The 23,743-nt window shown below is 45.9% G+C and overlaps 1 protein-coding gene and 1 long non-coding RNA gene across 2 annotated transcripts in view; one reads left to right on the top strand and one right to left on the bottom strand.

Annotated features, from left to right (window-relative positions):
• Positions 1-313: 313 nt before the first annotated feature.
• LOC139541456 (pituitary adenylate cyclase-activating polypeptide type I receptor-like) overlaps positions 314-23,743 on the bottom strand; it is a 75,645-nt gene continuing 52,215 nt past the window's right edge. The window contains exons 3-13 of the mRNA XM_071346124.1: positions 23,097-23,201; positions 8,192-8,292; positions 5,942-6,039; positions 5,619-5,751; positions 4,111-4,264; positions 3,858-3,918; positions 3,646-3,715; positions 3,382-3,473; positions 2,756-2,885; positions 2,527-2,568; positions 314-2,197 (exon numbers count right to left, since the gene is read on the bottom strand). Coding sequence (XP_071202225.1) covers positions 1,853-2,197; positions 2,527-2,568; positions 2,756-2,885; positions 3,382-3,473; positions 3,646-3,715; positions 3,858-3,918; positions 4,111-4,264; positions 5,619-5,751; positions 5,942-6,039; positions 8,192-8,292; positions 23,097-23,201 — 1,331 coding nt within the window. The 3' untranslated portion in view covers positions 314-1,852. The remainder of the gene's footprint in view (positions 2,198-2,526; positions 2,569-2,755; positions 2,886-3,381; positions 3,474-3,645; positions 3,716-3,857; positions 3,919-4,110; positions 4,265-5,618; positions 5,752-5,941; positions 6,040-8,191; positions 8,293-23,096; positions 23,202-23,743) is intronic.
• LOC139541457 (uncharacterized) lies at positions 10,653-12,835 on the top strand. Its single transcript, XR_011668351.1, has 3 exons — positions 10,653-11,919; positions 12,021-12,104; positions 12,331-12,835. It is a non-coding gene; the product is annotated as an uncharacterized lncRNA (long non-coding RNA).

Here is a 23,743-nt window from a genome sequence, read left to right as displayed (position 1 = left end):
AGAGGTCAGTTGAACCTCTTCCTCCAGGTTGATGAGGGGAGAGAGGTCAGTTGAACCTCTTCCTTCAGGTTGATGAGGGGAGAGAGGTCAGTTGAACCTCTTCCTTCAGGTTGATGAGGGGAGAGAGATCAGTTGAACCTCTTCCCTCAGGTTGATGAGGGGAGAGAGGTCAGTTGAACCTCTTCCTTCATTTTGATGAGGGGATAGAGGTCAGTTGAACCTCTTCTTTCAGGTTGATGAGGGGAGAGAGATCAGTTGAACCTCTTCTTTCAGGTTGATGAGGGGAGAGAGGTCAGTTGAACCTCTTCCTTCAGGTTGATGAGGGGATAGAGGTCAGTTGAACCTCTTCTTTCAGGTTGATGAGGGGAGAGAGGTCAGTTGAACCTCTTCTTTTAGGTTGATGAGGGGAGAGAGATCAGTTGAATCTCTTCCTTCAGGTTGATGAGGGGATAGAGGTCAGTTGAACCTCTTCTTTCAGGTTGATGAGGGGAGAGAGGTCAGTTGAACCTCTTCCTTCAGGTTGATGAGAGAGATCAGTTGAACCTCTTCCTTCAGGTTGATTAGGGGAGAGAGGTCAGTTGAACCTCTTCCTTCAGGTTGATGAGAGAGGTCAGTTGAACCTCTTCCTCTCGACCAATATTCAATGTATCACTGCTCTGCATTTCTAACACACCGGGGCCAGTCCATTTCTACTCTGGACACAAGTGCAGTCCACTGGAGTTCACTAGCATCCACTAGAGTCCACTAGTGTCTAGTGACCAGACCACACAGCCAGCAAGTCCATGTCTGGCAACAATAACAGCAACCCACCCAAACACAGCACAGTCCATTTAGAAAGCCCTGACAGACAAGGCTGTGTATTTACTTGTACTATGGAAGATACAGTATATTTTAGACACTATAAAGTTTGCTTCATTTGGGAATCTGGTCAATCTGTGGCCATTGCGATAATTTGCTATTTTTTTCTGTATAACTCTTCCTCAGTCTATGGAGCCACACAGCCAAGCCAGTGAGTCAACACAACCGACAGCTCAGTCTATGAAACCACACAGCCAAGCCAGTGAGTCAACACAACAGACAGCTCAGTCTATGAAACCACACAGCCAAGCCAGTGAGTCAACACAACAGACAGCTCAGTCTATGAAACCACACAGCCAAGCCAGTGAGTCAACACAACAGACAGCTCAGTCTATGAAACCACACAGCCAAGCCAGTGAGTCAACACAACAGACAGCTCAGTCTATGAAACCACACAGCCAAGCCAGTGAGTCAACACAACAGACAGCTCAGTCTATGAAACCACACAGCCAAGCCAGTGAGTCAACACAACAGACAGCTCAGTCTATGAAACCACATAGCCAAGCCAGTGAGTCAACACAACAGACAGCTCAGTCTATGAAACCACACAGCCAAGCCAGTGAGTCAACACAACAGACAGCTCAGTCTATGAAACCACACAGCCAAGCCAGTGAGTCAACACAACAGACAGCTCAGTCTATGAAACCACACAGCCAAGCCAATGAGTCAACACAACAGACAGCTCAGTCTATGAAACCACACAGCCAAGCCAGTGAGTCAACACAACAGACAGCTCAGTCTATGAAACCACACAGCCAAGCCAGTGAGTCAACACAACAGACAGCTCAGTCTATGAAACCACAAAGCCAAGCCAGTGAGTCAACACAATAGACAGCTCAATCTATAGAACAACATTTAGATCTCTCTAGACTGACAGGCCTTTCTGAGATTAGGGCACTGCAGAGTCAAGGTGTAGTCCATCCTTGAGAGAGGGGAGGAAGAAAAGAAGAGGGAGGATTGGGAATAGAGAGAGATAGCGGGATTTTTTGTTCTCTCAGACTGTTGAGTTGTGTGTGAGTGAGTCGGTGTTGTGTGTGAGGGTGTTTGTGTCGTCACAGATTGAGACAGAGCTTTGTGTGAGTTTTTGTGTGTCAGTGTGTGTGAGTGTTTTTGAGTCAGTGTAGCTCGGGACAGAAGTGTGTGTGAGTGTGTTTTTGTCGATGTGCGTGAGTGTGTGTGTGTCGCTGATGCAGGGTAGCTCCTTGGGGGAGGACTTCTCCAGAACAGAGATCTGTGTGACGGTGGAGCTCTCTGTGAAGAGGGTACGTCTTCTCCTACTGTAGCTCAGATAACCTTGGATCTGCCACTTCCATAGATGCTTCTTCAGCTCTGCCTGCACCTGGACACACGAATGAACGCACACCCATGCATATGCACGCACACACACACGCGCATACGCATGCACGCACACAGGCACAAACATACACACAGAGAGAGAGAGAAAGAGAGAGAGCACTCTGTCATTTGAAAGCACATTGAGAGGTCTGTACACAGTGTTCAGTACATAAAATAATCTTGACATCAGAGACTTGAGATAGCAGTCAATCAGAAACGATTATGGATTTTCATCTTTGTCTCTGCAGTAAGAACACTGCGAGTTATTCAATCAAAATCACTGTAATTCTAGATTCTAATTCTGTCATTGTAATTATGTTGGTTACTGCTTACTTCTCCATTTAGGAAACAGTAGAGCAGAGCCACCACAAAGCCCTGAGGAAGAAGAAGGAATAGAAAGTGAGTTTTCCAGTTATATTAACTAGCTACATTATTACAAAATAATATACTACTGGATGTCAAATGTACCTTACTTTGTAACACACATTCCCCTATGCAGTAGTATGCAGGCACGCAGCCACACCCCTACCACGCCCCCACCACGCCCCTACCACGCCCCTACCTGAAAGGATCCCAGGCCCAGCTCTATGAAGATACGGGCCTCCTCTCCTGTGTTCTCTGGTAGGAAGGCAAACACCATGTAGTGCATCCCAAACAGAGGGATCAGGAACAGAGTGGATTTAGCCAGCCTCCTACACACACACACACACACACACACACACACACACACACACACACACACACACACACACACACAGAGAGAGAGAGAGAGAGAGAGAGAGAGAGAGAGAGAGAGAGAGAGAGAGAGAGAGAGAGAGAGAGAGAGAGAGAGAGAGAGAGAGAGAGAGAGAACAGATAAGAGTCACAATAATGCCTTTGTGTCTGGCTCCCCAAACCACCTTTACATGTGTGTGTGTGTGTGTGTGATCATGCATGTGTGTGTGTGTGTGTGTGTGTTCATGCGTGTGTGTGTGTGTGTGTGTGTGTGTGTGTGTGTGTGTGTGTGTGTGTGTGTGTGTGTGTGTGTGTGTGTGTGTGTGTGTGTGTGTGTGTGTGTGTGTGTGTGTGTGTGTGTGTGTGTGTGTGTGTGTGTGTGTGTGTGTGTGTGTGTGTGTGTGTGTGTGTGCGTGCGTGCGTGCGTGTGTGTGTGTGTGTGTGTGTGTGTGTGTGTGTTTCTCTGAGACTCACATGAAGTGGCCAGTGTCGTGGCCCCCCACGCCTGGAGACTTGAGCTTCTGTACCAGAATACGGATCACATTGATGAAGATGATGAAGTTGACCTGGAGCAGTGGAGGAAGAGGAGGAAGAGGAGGAGTTAGGGCTGGATACTTTACAACACTGGGTGGATTAGGGTTAGAGTGGAGTTAGGATTTGGGTTGGAGTTGGGTTAGGAAGAACTGGGATGTGGACATGAAACCAGGGTTAGGGTTAGGTTAGGGTTAGGCCAATCACCAGTAGTGATGCTGTTATTGGCCCTTTGATGATCCACCAGATGAAGGCCACATCAGTGTCGTCCCAGCAACTACATCAGGACAGAACCACATGATATTATACAGTACAGTATTATTCCAACCGCCAACAATACATTAGTATTCATGTATATAGGCCACATGACAATATCAATTCAGAGTAAGATTATAGTAAACATAAGTTTCTATCCTTACCCCCGGTCATCATAGAAGTTGCGTGTCAGAACCCACACCAACAGTATTGTAGTTGGGAGACCTAACAGATGCAGAGGACAATATCAGCCAGGTGTCCTTACTAAACCATTCCTCTTTTGAGTTGCTGAGAAGAGAGAAGGAAGTAACAAGAGAAGTACAGAGGGAAAGACGTAAAAAGAGAAGGACAAAGGGAAGGAGAAAAGAAGGAGTGAGACGAGGACATGGAGAGAGATAAAAAGAGAAGGTCACCTACCCCAGCCGATGAGTGTGTACCACCAGAAGTACTTTTTGTGTGAGACGAAGGTGAGGGCCAGGAGGGTCTGGAGGTACATGCCCTCCACCAGCAACCAGAAGTAGTTAGCCAGGATACTAAACTGGAAGAAGGCCACTGCTGACTTACACGCCATCTACAGTACACACACACACCATATAGCAACATCAATATCAGAGTTTTCTCAGCTCTTTTATTTTTTATTTTACACTTATTTTACCAGGCAAGTTGACGAAGAACACATTCTCATTTACAGGAACGACCTGGGGAATAGTTACAGGGGAGAGGAGGGGGGATGAGTGAGCAAATTGGAAGCTCCACTCCTCCCCTGTACCCCTCTGGTGACTCCCTGAACCCCAATCACACTGCCACCTCCACTCCTCCCCTGTACCCCTCTGGTGACTCCCTGAACCCCAATCACACTGCCACCTCCACCCCTCCCCTGTACCCCTCTGGTGACTCCCTGAGCCACAATCACACTGCCACCTCCACCCCTCCCCGGTACCCCTCTGGTGACTCCCTGAGCCACAATCACACTGCCACCTCCACTCCTCCCCTGTACCCCTGTGGTGACTCCCTGAGCCACAATCACACTACCACCCTTCTCTACTTCTGCAGTAGTCTCTGTAATCCCCTATCTCCTCTCTGTGCTGTGGATTTAGCTTCTAAATATAGAACCTGGTGTCCTGTTGGGGTGCAAGAGACCTCTCTCTCTCTCTCTCTCTCTCTCTCTCTCTCTCTCTCTCTCTCTCTCTCTCTCTCTCTCTCTCTCTCTCTCTCTCTCTCTCTCTCTCTCTCTCTCTCTCTCTCTCTCTCTCTCTCTCTCTCTCTCTCTCTCTCTCTCTCTCTCTCTCTCCCCCTCTCTCTCTCTTCCTTTCTATTTCTCTCTCTCTCTTTATCTATCTTCTCTTATCTGTCTCTCTCCCCTCCCCTCTCTTTCTCCCCTCTCATCATTCTCTCTCTCTTATCAGTCTCTCTCTCTCTCTCTCTCTCATCACTCTTAATGAGTCACCACTGATCTTCTGATCCAATGGCCTCACTGCCACAGAAAAGGACCAAAGTCTACTGGACGACTCACTCTTTTTGAAGCAGGCCAATGTTTTAGCATAAAAGTATTTGGAGGAGAAAGTCTCGACTCGCTGTCTCTCACAGATTCATTTCAATGAGCTAAAATGTGCTCTAGTCAGATAGCGTTCACAGCACCCTCTGATGCTTTTCCCATACAACAAGATGAGTCATACATCTGAAGGCAATGACATTCAAAAGAGGAAAGTGCACGGATGAAGACAGACCTATAAAACCACAGGAACTTAGTAGAAATCGGTGGTATACACTATATGAACATACATGACAGTAATATAGATATGGTATAGAATATCTAAATATATGGTGGCATAACAGGTGAAAGTGTGATGGGGAATTATAAACAGTATTAAGACAGTAAGTCCAGTATAGTTTGTGTCGCTTGTTGATGACAGCATGACACTCACGGTGGACATGAAGCAGTGGTCCAGGTTCTCATCAGCGAACAGAACTCCGTCCTTGATGAAGACGGCACTGGCTCTCAGGATGAATGAGGAAAACAGGTTGATGTGGATGTAGTTCCTGGTACAGTGGAACTTCCTGTACAGGAGAGTCAACTTCCTGTTAGACTGACCTCATTTCCTGTCATGTTAGATGGTCCATATTGAACTCTAATGCCTATATGACCGCAATCCAGTCTTCCAGTGTTATCTATTTATCATCACAGCTTTATCATGTATCTGTGTGTATCTAAGGAATAAATATTGGACTGAGTATGTCCTAGTGTTACCTGAACACAGTGAAGACAAAGATGGCTGATATGAGGGAGACGAGGGAGGTGGCATATCCAGTGGTGTACACCTGACTGATGGTGGAGAAGTATGTTGTCTGGAAAGAAACAGGTCAGAGGTCAAAAAGAAACATATAGTGCAGGCTTAACCTCAGTTTTATAACTGAGAGGACTTCAAATACCATCAGTAGGCTACCCTCTATGTCCCTCATATACTCAATCATATAATAATGTCATTACATATACTGACAAAAAGGTACAAGTATAGCGAATGAACATATCGGGCTAGGAAAGATACTGTTGTGTTTCTGTCTAGGGAGTTACACTACTTAATAAGCGTTTTTTCAGATGCACAGCACGATCCCACACCTTCCTCATGGCCTTGGCAAGTGTGTGTGTCTGCGTCTTCTAGGTGTACGTGAGAGAGGGTGTGTGGAGATACGTGTGTCTGCGCTTGTGTGTATATGGGGAGTGGTTGGGAATGAGACAGAGGGAGGGATGTGACAGCGGGATGAGAAGAGCCCCCTGAGCACTCAGCTATGACTGCTAGGAAGTCTGGGATGTTCATCTATCCTTCTCATCTCTCACTCTGTCTGTCCTACCATTTATTTTATTTTCTCTTTGCCTTTCCTTTCAAACTTGTGATTTGTCTAAATGTATGTGTTGCCAGATGGTTAGCGTGAATGGCCTGCAGAAACAGCCAGGGCTTTCTCAGATTAATACTCAAATATCCATCGTTAGTGATGTAACGAGAGATAGCAATGTAATTGTTTGGCTGGCTGGCTGGCCGACCTGTTAGTAACACAACAAAGTAACACAACCGACGTTCAACAGTGCTTACAGCATGCGAATGAGAGAGAGAGAGAGAGAGAGAGAGAGAGAGAGAGAGAGAGAGAGAGAGAGAGAGAGAGAGAGAGAGAGAGAGAGAGAGAGAGAGAGAGAGAGAGAGAGAGAGACAGAGAGAGAGCGAGAGGGAGAGACACAGAGAGAGAGAGAGAGAGAGAGAGAGAGAGAGAGAGAGAGAGAGAGAGAGAGAGCGAGAGAGAGAGAGAGAGAGAGAGAGAGAGAGAGAGAGAGAGAGAGAGAGAGAGAGAGAGAGAGAGAGAGAGAGAGAGAGAGAGAGAGAGAGAGAGAGACAGAGAGACAGAGAGACAGAGAGCGAGAGAGAGAGAGAGAGAGAGAGAGAGAGAGAGAGAGACTCAGTGAGCATAGCCTTGCTATTGAGAAAGGCCGCCGTAGGCAGACATGGCTCTCAAGAGAAGACAGGCTATGTGCACACTGCCCACAAAATGAGGTGGAAACTGAGCTGCACTTCCTAACCTCCTGCCCAATGTATGACCATATTAGAGAAACATATTTCCCTCAGATTACACAGATCCACAAAGAATTTGAAAACAAATCCAATTTTGATAAACTCCCATATCTACTGGGAGAAATTCCACAGTGTGCCATCACAGCAGCAAGATTTGTGACCTGTTGCCACAAGAAAAGGGCAACCAGTGAAGAACAAACACCATTGTAAATACAACCCATATTTATGCTTATTTATTTTAACTTGTGTGCTTTAACCATTTGTACATTGTTACAACACTGTATATATATAATATAACATTTATAATGTCTTTATTGTTTTGAAACTTCTGTATGTGTAATGTTTACTGTTAATTTGTATTGTTTATTTCACTTTTGTATAATATCTACCTCACTTGCTTTGGCAATGTTAACACATGTTTCCCATGCCAATAAAGCCCCTTGAATTGAATTGAATTGAATTGAGAGAGAGAGAGAGAGAGAGAGAGAGAGAGAGAGAGAGAGAGAGAGAGAGAGAGAGAGAGAGAGAGAGAGAGCGAGAGAGAGAGACAGAGAGAGAGAGAGAGAGAGAGAGAGAGAGAGAGAGAGAGAGAGAGAGGAGAGAGAGAGAGAGAGAGAGAGAGAGAGAGAGAGAGAGAGAGAGAGAGAGAGAGAGAGAGAGAGAGGAGAAAAAAAGAGTAGGCCTATTGAGTGAGATAGGTACTTCTCACTCAATAGGATAGGTACTACTGAATAAGTACATGACTGAATAAGTACATGAATTAATGGCTCAGTGAAGTTGTTACATTTTGAAATGTGACAAATTCTCCCCTCAACCAATCCCATTCTATCTCCCCTGAGAAGAAAATTGAACAATGACAATTCCGATGAGTGATTAAATGAGTGAGTAAGTAAAAGAGAAGGTACAGGTCGTGAGTGATGTGGTGTGGTGTCTCTAACCTCTGATCCTGTCTCTGACTCATCTGCGAACTCACAGGCCTCCTCATACGTAGGGTACAGCTCTGTCCAGCCGTCCTTCGTACAGTTCCTGAAGATGTAGCCTGGTAAACAGATCAACCAATCAGAGGTAGACTGCAGGTCTAATCCCGGGACTAAACTCAAGAGGGTTGCCAGTTCATTCTCACCTCACATAGAATAACAAGACAGAACTACAGCACTGCTCCTTCAGTTATACAGATGGATGCATTCATGGGATAGAGACAAAAAATGAAATCCATAGAGTTTTACAGTACAACACTGTTCAATAATGTACAATACTAGACAGTGAAATACTGTAATACAGAATGCAGCAGGCAAATTAATTACATAGAGAACTGTCTTCTCTATGCACTATATATCTCTTTATAATCACACTTATCATGTACTGTAAATCTCTTTATGATCACACTCATCATGTACTGTAAATCTCTTTATGATCACACTCATCATGTACTGTAAATCTCTTAATGATCACACTCATCATGTACTGTAAATCTCTTTATAATCATACTCATCATGTACTGTATATCTCTTTATAATCACACTCATCATGTACTGTATATCTCTTTATAATCATACTCATCATGTACTGTATATGTACTGTATATCTCTTTATGATCACACTCATCATGTACTGTATATCTCTTTATAATCATACTCATCATGTACTGTATATCTCTTTATAATCACACTCATCATGTACTGTATATCTCTTTATAATCACACTTATCATGTACTGTATATCTCTTTATGATCACACTCATCATGTACTGTATATCTCTTTATAATCATACTCATCATGTACTATATATCTCTTTATGATCACACTCATCATGTACTGTATATCTCTTTATAATCATACTCATAATGTACTATATATCTCTTTATAATCACACTCATCATGTACTATATATCTCTTTATAATCACACTTATCATGTACTGTATATCTCTTTATGATCACACTCATCGTGTACTATATATCTCTTTATAATCACACTCATCATGTACTGTATATCTCTTTATAATCACACTCATCATGTACTATATATCTCTTTATAATCACACTCATCATGTACTGTATATCTCTTTATAATCACACTCATCATGTACTATATATCTCTTTATAATCACACTCATCATGTACTGTATATCTCTTTATAATCATACTCATCATGTACTGTATATCTCTTTATGATCATACTCATCATGTACTGTATATCTCTTTATAATCATACTCATCATGTACTGTATATCTCTTTATAATCATACTCATCATGTACTGTATATCTCTTTATGATCATACTCATCATGTACTGTATATCTCTTTATGATCATACTCATCATGTACTGTATATCTCTTTATAATCATACTCATCATGTACTGTATATCTCTTTATGATCACACTCATCATGTACTGTATATCTCTTTATAATCATACTCATCATGTACTGTATATGTACTGTATATTTCTTTACAATCACACTCATCATGTACTGTATATCTCTTTATAATCATACTCATTATGTACTGTATATCTCTTTATAATCATACTCATCATGTACTGTATATCTCTTTATAATCATACTCATCATGTACTGTATATCTCTTTATAATCATACTCATCATGTACTATATATCTCTTTATAATCATACTCATCATGTACTGTATATCTCTTTATAATCATACTCATAATGTACTGTATATCTCTTTATGATCACACTCATCATGTACTGTATATCTCTTTATAATCATACTCATCATGTACTGTATATGATTGCCTGTGTCGTTTTGGTGCTGTTGTCATGTTGACATGTGTGTGTGTGTGTGCATGCATGCGTGTGTTCCTGTGTGCATGTGTGTGTTCCTGTGTGCGTGTGTGTGGTCCTGTGTGCGTGTTGTTTTCATGTTGATAGGGGTTAAGGGATCAGATAGGGCTGTGTAATTATTTCTACCGACTGATTAGATAGAGGATTAGATGAACCACAGAGGGCAACGACACAAGAGATCTTAGAGGCAGGAAACAATGAACAGCTAGAAACACACCCCACACACAGAGAGAGAAGAGGGGAAGAGATGGAAACAAACACTGACAGAGGGTAGGGAAAGAGAGAGATTGCATTATGTCTTTCAGCAGCAGAGAAAATAGAGACAATACATAGACAGAGAGAACTTACATAGAACTTACATAGAAAGCATGTAATGAGGATAAAAGAGAAAATGAGGATGAGGATAAGAGAGGAGGGGAGGATAAGAGAGGAGAGGAGGATGAAGATAAGAGAGTAGAGGAGGATGAGGATAAGAGAGTAGAGGAGGATGAGGATAAGAGAGGAGAGGAGGATGAGGATGAGGATAAGAGAGGAGAGGAGGATGAGGATAAGAGAGTAGGGGAGGATAAGAGAGTAGAGGAGGATGAGGATAAGAGAGTAGAGGAGGATGAGGATAAGAGAGGAGGGGAGGATACGAGAGGAGAGGAGGATGAGGATAAGAGAGGAGAGGAGGATGAGGATAAGAGAGTAGAGGAGGATGAGGATAAGAGAGGAGGATGAGGATAAGAGAGTAGAGGAGGATGAGGATAAGAGAGTAGAGGAGGATGAGGATAAGAGAGGAGAGGAGGATGAGGATAAGAGAGGAGAGGAGGATGAGGATAAGAGAGGAGGGGAGGATAAGAGAGTAGAGGAGGATAAGGATAAGAGAGGAGGATGAGGATAAGAGAGTAGAGGAGGATGAGGATAAGAGAGAAGAGCAGGAAAAGAACAGCTGAGAAAGAGAAAGACAGAGACCATAGGCGGAAATCCCAGGGGGGACAGGGGGGACACGACCCCCCCATCCTGGGAAAAATATGATTTGTCCCCCCCAATATATCACTGTAAACATAACTATGTAATTTCAATAATATTAATAATACGCAATGAAAGCACTTGTGCTGATTATAGACACTTAATAGCGCGTTTTTAAGTTTCACAAGATTGCGACCCCCCCCGCCCTTTGCCTCACAATGGTTTGATCCACTGCCAGTTCTTTAGCTTGCAAGGTAATAGAGGGTTCGTATCTACTGTCCGAAAGGCACTCAGTGTACGTAACTGACGTGAGGTAATCCAGTCAATCGCGCCATAGCAATGTATATATTTTTTTAATGTTGCAGGGTTCACACACTAGCTGAATTTGCAGAGCTAGCGCGCAAACTAAAGCAAACATTAACTATCAAGCTAGCTAGTACCTATTCCATTTATGTGGCGTCGTCAAAGATGGAATATTTGCTATCGTCAGTTTATTCCAAGATTAGCATGCAGCTGTAGTGCTTCAAAGTCCCTGTGATAAGGTTAGCGATAAACTGAAGTCCAAACTGAACAGAACTACACTCTCTTATACCATTGTCTTAAATATATTTAATGGTCTCGTTGCAAAAGCAAAATTGTCGCTAGTTTTTTTTTTTTCACCTTTAACCAGGTAGCAAAGATTATAGCAAACACCACAGAAACGGAATTGGTGCTCGCTAGCTTTGCAAATTCAGCTATTGTTGGAAGCCTGCCAATATGAAACAAACTATGTTAAAATTTCAAAACGTTGCAGCATGTGTTGTGTAAATGTGTGTGTGCAGCTAGACCGGTCAGCCAGCCAGGTAGAAAAATGTCAGAAAAAAGTAAAAAGACGGACATCAGAGTATTTTTCAGTCACCAAAACGCAAAGTAAGAACTCTAGTAGCCTAATATCTCAAAGACGAGTTGATAAAATGTTAATAAGAAAGAAGTGAAATGCTAATGGAAATGTTTCACAATGATGTCATTAGGCAGAGCAGGCAACAGATGGCACACAGACAGCAGAGCTGGGGACAGATAGGCAGGGACAGACTGGCAGAGACAGGGAGTCTCAGGTAAGTTTGTTGAGTCTTTGTTTGGCAACATTATGAAAGGTTCTCAATTTTTTTGATTTGTAAAATAGGGACATAATTGGAAAATGCCATGGATACCCCCACTCTCAACTTAAACTGGTGACTGAACCAAGATTTGTTTAAGGCAATGGTATTGCTGTTGTGATTAATTGTGTAGTTTTGGGTACCGGTAGTTAGGAGTACAGCAAACACCTTATTTCTTTTCTAGGAGACAGACTGTGAGTCAGTGAGGGTGGTGAAAGGGAAAGAGCCAAGGAGAGAGACTTCAGAGGACAGTGTCACAGCCACGGCAGGACCAGGTGTCACCCTTGTTGCCAACAGCACCAGTATAGGGGACAGTGGCACAGCATCGTCCAGTTACCTCAGTGATGACACAGAACCATATCAGCCACACCCACAATTTATAGAACCGCAAAGTCTTGCAAACAGAGTGTTGACGTTTCAAGAGAGAGGAACACTGCACTGATAAGGAACACTGCTATAACTATTATTATTAGTAGTATTATAATGATTTAAACAAGTTGGGACAACCCTTCAGTTAACTACTGTACCTAACAATTATCCAGTAGTAGTGATTATGGTCCCTCAATATACATTTAACATATTACAACATAGTCTATGTGTTACAGCACTACTTTTGGTGTCCCCCTCAGGAATTGCTCCTGAGAAAATTTCATGTAATTGTCCCCTCCAAGGTTGACATCAGATTTTCGCCCCTGACAGAGACAGAGAGAGAGAGAGAGAGAGAGACAGAGAGAGAGACAGAGATAGATAGAGAGACACAGAGAGAGAGATAGAGAGACAGGCAGACAGAGAGAGATAGAGAGAGAGAGAGAGAAAGAGAGAGAGAGAGAGAGAGAGAGATATCTACTGGGAGAAATTCCACAGTGTGCCATCACAGCAGCAAGATTTGTGACCTGTTGCCACAAGAAAAGGGCAACAGGTGAAGAACAAACACCATCATAAATACAACCTATATTTATGTTTATTTATTTTCCATTTTGCACCTCATTACAACACTGTATATAGACATAATATGACATTTGAAATATCTTTTTTTGGAATTTTTGGGAGTGAAATGTTTACTGTTTTTTTTATTGTTTATTTCACTTTTGTTTATAACCAATTTCACTTACTTTGGCAATGCAAACATATGTTTCCCATGCCAATAAAGCCCTTACATTGAATTGAATTGAGAGAGGTGTAAGATCAGGTAAAAACAGGCAGTGATAACTGATCAGTTTGCTGCTGAATTTCTATTAGTGAGATTATTCCTTAGTGGACTAGAGCAGTTTCCTGGTAGTCAGATCTACTGACATAACTAGGCCATCACAATGACGGACGAGGCGACTCCATCAAACACACAAATATACGCACGTGCGCACACGCACGCACGCACGCACACACACACACACACACACAGCGTGATGTTATGATGGAGGAGGGGTGTCAGTCCGTCACAGGAGAAATAGCCCCACTGCTCAGTTCATTAGGATTTAATGGATCGGACCATAATTCCATCTGCTTCTTAGTAAGATAGGTGGGAGGAGATATGGAGACGTACCTCCCTCTGTCCTCTGGAGAGACTGATAACTCTCTCTGTCACTAGAGTACATACAAAACCTCAACCCTCAACTAACACACATACTCTCTATATCGCTCATACAAACACTGTCCTCCTGTCTAGCAGCTGTTTGGCATTGGCAGCCTACAGAGCAGCAGAACAGAGTAGCTACATCCTTTTCTGCTGATACCTGCATCCTCCACCAAGGGTCACATTGATGTCACCAGCAGGGTGCAGGGTGGGGACAACAGGGAGCTGATACCTGCATCCTCCACCAAGGGTCACATTGATGTCACCAGCAGGGTGCAGGGTGGGGACAACAGGGAGCTGATACCTGCATCCTCCACCAAGGGTCACATTGATGTCACCAGCAGGGTGCAGGGTGGGGACAACAGGGAGCTGATACCTGCATCCTCCACCAAGGGTCACATTGATGTCACCAGCAGGGTGCAGGGTGGGGACAACAGGGAGCTGATACCTGCATCCTCCACCAAGGGTCACATTGATGTCACCAGCAGGGTGCAGGGTGGGGAGAACAGGGAGCTGATACCTGCATCCTCCTCCAAGGGTCACATTGATGTCACCAGCAGGGTGCCGGGTGGGGACAACAGGGAGCTGATACCTGCATCCTCCACCAAGGGTCACATTGATGTCACCAGCAGGGTGCAGGGTGGGGACAACAGGGAGCTGATACCTGCATCCTCCACCAAGGGTCACATTGATGTCACCAGCAGGGTGCAGGGTGGGGACAACAGGGAGCTGATACCTGCATCCTCCACCAAGGGTCACATTGATGTCACCAGCAGGGTGCAGGGTGGGGACAACAGGGAGCTGATACCTGCATCCTCCACCAAGGGTCACATTGATGTCACCAGCAGGGTGCAGGGTGGGGACAACAGGGAGCTGATACCTGCATCCTCCACCAAGGGTCACATTGATGTCACCAGCAGGGTGCAGGGTGGGGACAACAGGGAGCTAATACCTCAGCCTCAAGGGGAAGGGTGTTATACTCTGTATACTGATGAGTTGATTTGGGGAGAACTGACAACTTATTAGGCTCAACGATGTAGGAGACGGGCTGTTATGTAGTCTGGAGCCAGCTAGCTGCATGAGATTTGATTATGGCTTCCAGAATAGGTGTTGTGTATCTCCATGATGACTTGATTTTGCAGTCGAAGCATCTTTCACTACTCTCTCTATGTCACTTCTCCTGCCTCCTGTCTCCTGCCTCCTGTCTCCTGCCTCTGGCCTGCCACTGTAGGAGATGTACATTACCAGTCAGAAGTTTGGACACACCTACTCACTCAAGGGTTTTTCTTTATTTTTACTATTTTCTAAGTTGTAGAATAATTGTGAAGACATCAAATCTATGAAATAGCACATATGGAATCATGTAGTAACCAAGAAAGTGTTAAACAAATCAAAATATAGTTTAGATTTCATATTCTTCACAGTAGCCACCCTTTGAGATGCTGACAGCATTGCACACTCTTGGCATTCCCTCAACCAGCTTTAAAACGTCTTAGGGCTAGGCCCCTTTTTTCTCAATTTCCGCCTGACTGACGTGCCCAAAGTAAACTGTGTGTTGATCAGGCCCTGAAGCCAGAATATGCATATAATTGGTACCATTGGAAAGAAAACACTTTGAAGTTTGTAGAAATGTAGGAGTAAAATAAAATAATGTAAAATAATGTAGGAGAATATAACACAATAGATATGGTAGGAGAACATCCAAAGAAAAACCAACCTGAGTTTTTTTTTTTGAGACCATGCTCTTACAATGGAAAGTATAGGGGCATACTGAATTCTAGCTCCAAGGATGCAATTCCTATGGCTTCCACAGTGTGTCAGCAGTCTATGTTCAAGGTTTCAGGCTTGTAACTTCCAAAACAAATAAGAAATATCAGTTTTAGACAGGGACACAGTCTTGGAAATTCGTGTTTGGGCACGCGATGAAGACAAGACGCACCTGCTAAAACCGGATTCCTATTGAACATACTTCTTTCCATAAGAAATATTATAGTTTGATTACATTTTAGGGTATCTGAGGAGTAAATAAAAACATATTTTGACTTGTTGGTACAAAGTTTAGGGGTAGATTTTCGGATTCCTTTCTCTGCATGTTGAACGAGTGGATTACTCAAATCGTTGGCGCCAACTAAACTGACTTTTTGGGATATAAAGAAAGATTTTATCTAACAAAACGACCCTACATGTTATAGCTGGGACTCTTTGGATGACAAATCAGAGGAAGATTTTCAAAAAGTAAGTGAATATTTAATCGCTATTTGTGAATTTATGAAACCTGTGCAGGTGGAAAAATATTTTGATGTGGGGCGCCTTCCATTCACCTACTCTGCGTCTCACAAAGACACGGCGGTTGGAACGAAAAATCTCAAATTTGGACTCATCAGACCAATGGACAGATTTCCACTGGTCTAATGTCCATTGCTCATGTTTCCTGGCCCAAGCAAGTATCTTCTTATTGTTGGTGTCCTTTAGTAGTGGTTTCTTTGCAGCAATTCGACTATGAAGGCCTGATTCACGCAATCTCCTCTGAACAGTTGATGTTGAGATGTGTCTGTTACTTGAACTCTGTGAAGTATTTATTTGTGCTGCAATTTGAGGTGCAGTTAACTCTAATAAACGTATCCTCTGTAGCAGATGTAACTCTGGATCTTCCTTTCCTGTGGTGGGCTATCTTCTGTCCACCACCTCTACCTTGTCACAACACAACTGATTAGCTCAAACGCATTAAGAAGGAAAGAAATTCCACAAATGAACTTTGAACAAGGCACACCTGTCAATTGAAATGCATTCCAGGTCACTACCTCATGAAGCTGGTTGAGAGAATGCCAAGAGTGTGCAAAGCTGTCATCAAGGCAAAGGGTGGCTACTTTGAAGAATCTCAAATATAAAATATATTTTGATTACTACATGATTCCATATGTGCTATTTCATAGTTTGAGGGCTTCCCTATTATTCTACAATGTAGAAAAAATTACAAATAAAGAAAAACCCTTGAATGAGTAGGTGTGTCCAAACTTTTGACTGGTACTGTATATTACTATGCACTAATGACACCATCATAACAGCTCAGTAGTATATCAACGCAGCAGGTTCCTGGGATGGTCATTGAACAGGGTGTGGACGTAGACGTTTTGTTGGATCACTTCCCACAGAATAACCATTATACTAATGAGAGATCATTTAGACTATCACATCCCTTTATCAGACAGGAAGGTAAAGAAGGCAAGTGTGTGTGTGTCTGTGTGAGTTCACATGTGTGTGTTCAAGTATGTGCGTGCTGTTGTTTATGCTATGTATTAGTACAATGACAGTGAGTCACTGAATCCAACATGACATTTTACAACCTTGGAAAAAGTTCCCCTTGTCCACTCCAGTCAGTCCGATGTGATGTGCAAATCACCAGAAGGCTGTGATGAATATAAATGAGATGAATTAGATGGAACAGAAGAGTGGAGCAGAAAAGCAACAGAGGATGGTGTTCTCTCTCTCCAACCAGCCTGGAGTGTGGATGGGAAGACTTAATACACTCACAGTGCCACAACTACAATTACTCAGAGTACGAGGTCACAAAGTTGAGAGAAGAATGTGTGTGAGGGAAAATAAGTGTGTGTGAGGGAAAATAAGTGTGTGTGTGTGTGTGTGTGTGTGTGTGTGTGTGTGTGTGTGTGTGTGTGTGTGTGTGTGTGTGTGTGTGTGTGTGTGTGTGTGTGTGTGTGTGTGTGTGTGTATATGCATACTGTAAGCGTCGCTCACGGAAAGGAAGTTAAAGAGGGTCTAACACTTTGGGACTGGGCTATTGGCTGTTATGGATAATAAATTAGAGCTGCACCCATCCAGTACCTCACTCCACTCCACAGTCAGATGGTGAGCGGGAGGAGAAAGAATGTGGTTGGTTGAACAGTACATCTAACAGTGGGAGGCTTAACTGATAAGTTGCCAGTGGGATTTTAGATCCTGTATTATCATTAGCATAATGTGGCACGTAGCCATAGCATGAATGCCAAGTATAGCAGAGGGCTAAGGCTGTGCTTGCTAGCCTAGCGGTAGCATAGGGCTAAGACCCCAGAGGGCTAAGACCCCAGAGACAGTAGACTAACTAGCTTCGCTAATGCTCCTCCTCACACTCTTCATCACTCCCTTAGTTGAATTCTTTTTTTAAATTATTATTTTATTATTTCCGGTGCTCTCAGTTACAGTAGATGGACTGAACTCCACAGTACCTAAGGTGTACTTATTGTTGTCTAAGTCTGCGGGGAGGGGATCCAGGGAGTGCTCTGTAGGCTAGCTCCCACTCTTAAATAAGTTACGACATCATTGATGATATTGAGAACCCTGGTCCTCCGCTCCACACATACTTTGAAGTTTAACCCACGAAAGTTGATGTCCACGCCCCCATGGAAATCGAATTAGCATAATAGTTTAAGCTAGAGATATCTGTTTTTGCATTGGATGCGTCTGAATCCACCGCATCCACCTATGTCTCACAGCTAGAGCAGTGTTTGTCAGACCATGAGACATCCCAAAAATCTGTCTTCTCACAAAATATTTTGTAGCGTCCGAACGATTTGGCCTACAGTTGAAAATATTTATGGAAGTATATAAGGAGACTGTTTAGAGCCAAAAATAAGGGGTGAAATACATGTACAAAAAAAATGTTTCCTTAACTTTCTTATATCTCTCAATGTCAACAGTGACTCCGGGATGCTGGCCTTCTAGGCGGAGTTGCAAAGACGTTTTGTTTTTTCGCTTTATTGTTTTTTTCCTTTGAGTTTATCTTCCAAATAAAAAGGATGGAAACATACCACGCTGCATCTTGGTCCACTCCTTATAACGATCGTGACAGAAGATCCCACCAACAAAGGACCAAGCAGCGTTCCCAGGAGGAGGAAGTATCCTGGACTTGGGTAGAGATTCTGGATGGGAAGGGATCCTGGACTTGGGAAGAAATCCTGGCAGGACAGGATCGCCTTCCGTGGAAGCAGACGCAAGCGGTGAGGGAAGGACAGCGACGACGCCAGGGTTCGTGGCCACGACGCAAGCCCAAAAAACAGCCCAACATTTTGGGGGGGGAGGCACACGGAGTGGTCGGCGACGCTGAGGGGTGAGTCAGAGACCGAGGAGGAATATTGGGACAGATTGAGCGAGGAGTGGGCGGCGAAAATTGAGGGGAGGGAACCAGAGACTGTCAGTGAGTGGAGGGAGAATGTGGAGGAGAGAGAAATGAGAGAGTTGTTGAATTGGTGGAGGATGCACGACATTTGCCCTCAGGAGCTTGTTATCGATTTAAAGCCACCTGAGTCAGCTCTCCGTACTCATCCTGAGAAGTGTGTTAAAGTTCCGGTACAAGTGATGCCGGCTATACGCACCAGGTCTCCAGTACGCCTTCCCAGCCCAGTACGTCCTGTGCCAACTCCCCGTACTCGTCCTGAGAAGTGTGTTAAAGTTCCGGTACAAGTGATGCCGGCTATACGCACCAGGTCTCCAGTGCGCCTTCACAGCCCAGTACGTCCTGTGCCAACTCCTCGTACTCACCGTGTGAAGAGTGTCATCGTTCCGGTACAATGTGTGCCGGTTCTACGCACGGTGTCTCCAGTGCGCCTCCACAGCCCGGTACGTTCTGTTCCTGCTCCTCGCACTCTCCCTCAAGTGTGCATTCCCAGTCAGGTACGTCCTGTACCTGCTCCTCACACTCTCCTTGGAGTGCGTGTCCCCAGTCCAGTACGTCCTGTACCTGCTCCTTGCAATCGCCCTGAGGTGCATGTCACCAGCCCGGTGCCACCTGTACCGGTCTCACGCATCAGGCCTCCAGTGCGCCTCCACAGTCCAGTACGTCCTGTGCCTCCTCCCCGCGCTTGCCCTGAAGTGCGTGTCACCAGCCCGGTGCCACCTGTACCGGCCCCACGCATCAGGCCTCCAGTGCGCCTCCACAATCCAGAGCTTCCGGCGACAATTCCCAGTCCAGAGATTCCGGCGACAGTTCCCAGTCCAGAGCTTCCGGTGACAGTTCCCAGTCCAGAGCTTCCGGCGACGGTCCACAGTCCGGAACCTCCTGAGACGGTCCGCAGTTCGGAACCTCCTGAGACGGTCCGCAGTCCTGAACCTCCTGAGACGGTCCGCAGTCCGGAACCTCCTGAGACGGTCCGCAGTCCGGAACCTCCTGAGACGGTCAACGGTCCGGAGCCACCAGCGACGGTCGGCAGTCCAGAGCCTCTAGCGACGGTCTGCGGTCCTGAGCCTCCAGCGACGGTCTGCGGTCCAGAGCCTCCAGCGACGGTCTGCGGTCCAGAGTCTTCAGCGACGGTATGCGGTCCAGAGTCTCCAGCGACGGTCTGCGGTCCAGAGCTTCCTGCGACGGTCGGCAGTTCAGAGCCTCCAGCGACAGTTCCCAGTCCAGAGCTTCCGGCGACAGTTCCCAGTCCAGAGCTTCCGGCGACAGTTCCCAGTCCAGAGCTTCCGGCGACGGTCCACAGTCCGGAACCTCCTGAGACGGTCCACAGTCCGGAACCTCCTGAGACGGTCCGCAGACCGGGACCTCCTGAGACGGTCCGCAGTCTGGAACCTCCTGAGACGGTCAACGGTCCGGAACCACAAGCGACGGTTGGCAGTCCAGAGCCTCTAGCGATGGTCTGCTGTCCAGAGCCTCCAGCGACGGTCTGCGGTCCAGAGCCTCCAGCGACGGTCTGCGGTCCAGAGTCTTCAGCGACGGTCTGCGGTCCAGAGTCTCCAGCGACGGTCGGCAGTTCAGAGCCTCCAGCGACGGTCGGCAGTCCAGAGCCTCCAGCGACGGTCGGCAGTCCAGAGCCTCCAGTGACAGTCTGCGGTCCAGAGCCTCCAGAGGGGGTTCCCAGTCTAGAACTTCCTGCGAGGGTTCCCAGTCCGGAGCCTCCGGCAACGGTCGGCAGTCCAGAGCCTCCAGCGACGGTCTGCGGTCCAGAGCCTCCAGTGACAGTCTGCAGTCCAGAGCCTCCAGCGAGGGTTCCCAGTCCGGAGCGTCCGGCAACAATCTACGGTCCGGTTCCTCCGGTGACGATCTACGGTCCGACTTCTCCGGCGACGATCCACGGTCCGGAGCCTCCGGCAACGATCCACTGTCTGGTGCCTCTGGCGACGATCCCCGGTCTGGAGTCCCCGGCGACGATCTACGGTCCTTTGAGTGCGTGTCCCCAGTCCAGTACGTCCTGTACCTGCTCCTGGCACTCGCCCTGAGGTGCGTGTCACCAGCCGGGTGCCACCTGTACCGGTCCCACGCATCAGGCCTCCAGTGCGCCTCCACAGTCCAGTATGTTCTGTGCCTCCTCCCCGCACTCGCCCTGAGGTGCATGTCACCAGTCCGGTGCCACCTGTACCGGCCCCACGCATCAGGCCTCCAGTGTGCCTCCACAGTCCAGAGCTTCCGGCGAGAGTTCCCAGTCCAGAGCTTCCGGCGACGGTCCACAGTCCGGAACCTCCTGAGACAGTCCGCAGTCCGGAACCTCCTGAGACGGTCCGCAGTCCGGAACATCCTGAGACGGTCCGCAGTCCGGAACCTCCTGAGACGGTCTGGAGTCCCCGGCGACGATCTACTGTCCGGCTCCTCTGGCGACGATCCACGCTCCGGAGTCCCCGGCGACGATCTACGGTCTGGCTCATACGGCGACGATCCACGGTCCCGAGCCTCCGGCGACGATCCACTGTCCGGAACCTCCTGAGACGGTCCGCAGTCCGGAACCTCCTGAGACGGTCCGCAGTCCAGAACCTCCTGAGACGGTCTGGAGTCCCCGGCGACGATCTACGGTCCGGCTCCTCCGGCGACGATTCACGCTCCGGAGCCTCCGGTGACGACCCACGGTCCGGTTCCTCCGGCGACGCCCCACGGTTCGGTTCCTCCGGCAAGGATCCACGGTTCGGAGCTTACGGCGACGATCCCCGCACCAGAGCCGCCATGGAAGATGATGTATCTGCGAGCGGAGTGGGTACTTCGCCCCGCACCGGAGCCGCCCCCGACGGTAGATGCCCACCCGGACCCTCCCCTATTGAGTCAGGTTTTGCGGTCGGAGTCCGCACTTTTGGGGGGGTACTGTCACGCCCTGACCATAGAGAGCTATTTACAACATTAACAATGTCTACACTCTATTTATGACCAATTTTATGTTATTTTAATTGGACAAAAAATGTGCTTTTCTTTCAAAAACAAGGACATTTCTAAGTGACCCTAAACTTTTGAACAGTAGTGTATTTCTTTGTTACTTCATGGGGTCTTAAAATTCAAAATCAAATTGCTAAATGATCCTTGGTATGACCTTCTTAAAACAATTCCATGTAGTTTAGTATGACATGTATTGTGCATTTCTGCCATTCAGAGGGTGAATGGGCAAGACTTTAAGTGCCTTTGAACGGGGTATGGTAGTAGGTGCCAAGCGCAACGGTTTGAGTGTGTCAAGAACTGCAACGCTGCTGAGTTTTTCACGCTCAACAGTTTCCTGTGTGTATCAAGAATGGTCCACCACCCAAAGGACCATCCATGCCCCTACGAATTGAGGCTGTCCTGAGGGCAAAAGGGGGTGCATCTCAATATTAGGAAGGTTTTCCTAATGGTTTGTATACTCAGTGTATATTATGCTCTCTCTCTCTCTCTCTCTCTCTCTCTCTCTCTCTCACGGTCTTCTCATTTTAAGAACATAAAACACACGAACACAGCTCTGTGTCTCTGTGAGTGTGATGAACATGGCTCATTTACACGCCTTATCTAATGTCAACCATTTTACGAGCCATGAGAGAGGCTATAACTGTGTATGTTTTCTTTAGGGTAGCCAGCTGGCTATGGCTGGGGCTGAGGAGGAGAGGAGAATGGTCATAGCCTATATAAACATGCCAAGTTTCCTTCAGGATGGGGAGGAATTAATGTAATCCTCTGTCTTGAATGATCTTAGAATGACTTCTAGTTTCTAAGACCATAATATAGATCCCCCAGGGATATTTACCAAACACTTGACTACTCAGTTGTGTTATTCTTCAACTGATAGAATAGTTTCTACAGTGTTTGTATGCTTTATAAATGACCCAAAATAGCAACTTTAATAGCAATACTAAACTGTAGAAGCTTTCCCCTCTGATCCTTCCACATACATCAATGTAATGAACAGAAAAAACACACACTGACGTCCTCCCTTTCACCTCTTCAGAAGCTTGAGTGGTTCTGGCTATATAAACTTCTCCCCACTGAGCTGAGTGGGTTTAGGCTAGGTTCAAAGGTCAATCAATAAATCAATCACATTTATTTACAAAGCACTTTTTACATCAGCAAAGAGCAAGCAGAAGCAGAGGCATGCCCAGGAACAAACCACTCATATATCAAAGGGTCAAAGGTCAAGTTAAAGGTCAAAGGTGAGATGTTACATTACCTTTGTTGGCGAAGAGCTGGGAGACGTCTGAGCAGGAGACGTTGACAATCTGGCCCACCTCAGCCCGTGACCAGCATCTGATCTCATCCCACTCTGTACGACACCCTGGCACACACACAGGTACGCAGGCACACACGCACGCACGCACGCACGCACGCACGCACGCACGCACGCACGCACGCACACACACACACACACACACACACACACACACACACACACACACACACACACACACACACACACACACACACACACACACAGGAAGAATGGATCTTAGCACCTGATCTCATCACACTCCATAAGACACCATGAGAGACTCACACGCACGCATGGATGTACGCGCAACACAAACAGGAGGCAGAAAGAGTGGATTTTAACACAGTGTGTCACTTTCTGTAAGCAAGCTAGACGAATAGCGGATTTGTGCCGTGTTTGATGGGTCCACTGTGAACTCTAACAGACAGTAGATCACAGTAGAATTGGAGGAACAGGGAAATTAATGACAGTGTGTCATCATCATAGAGAAAATGTATAGAGATCCTTACTTGGAAATAAGCAGTTTTTGCATGGAAATTGCCATTGAGGGCCTTCACAATGTTAAAGTAATCAACTGAGTGGGGATTCCTATGGGTGGGGAGTCCTAT

The sequence above is a fragment of the Salvelinus alpinus genome, chromosome 16, assembly GCF_045679555.1.
Source record: "Salvelinus alpinus chromosome 16, SLU_Salpinus.1, whole genome shotgun sequence".
Classification (NCBI taxonomy): Eukaryota; Metazoa; Chordata; class Actinopteri; order Salmoniformes; family Salmonidae; genus Salvelinus; species Salvelinus alpinus.
This window is presented reverse-complemented; position numbering and strand designations above follow the sequence as displayed.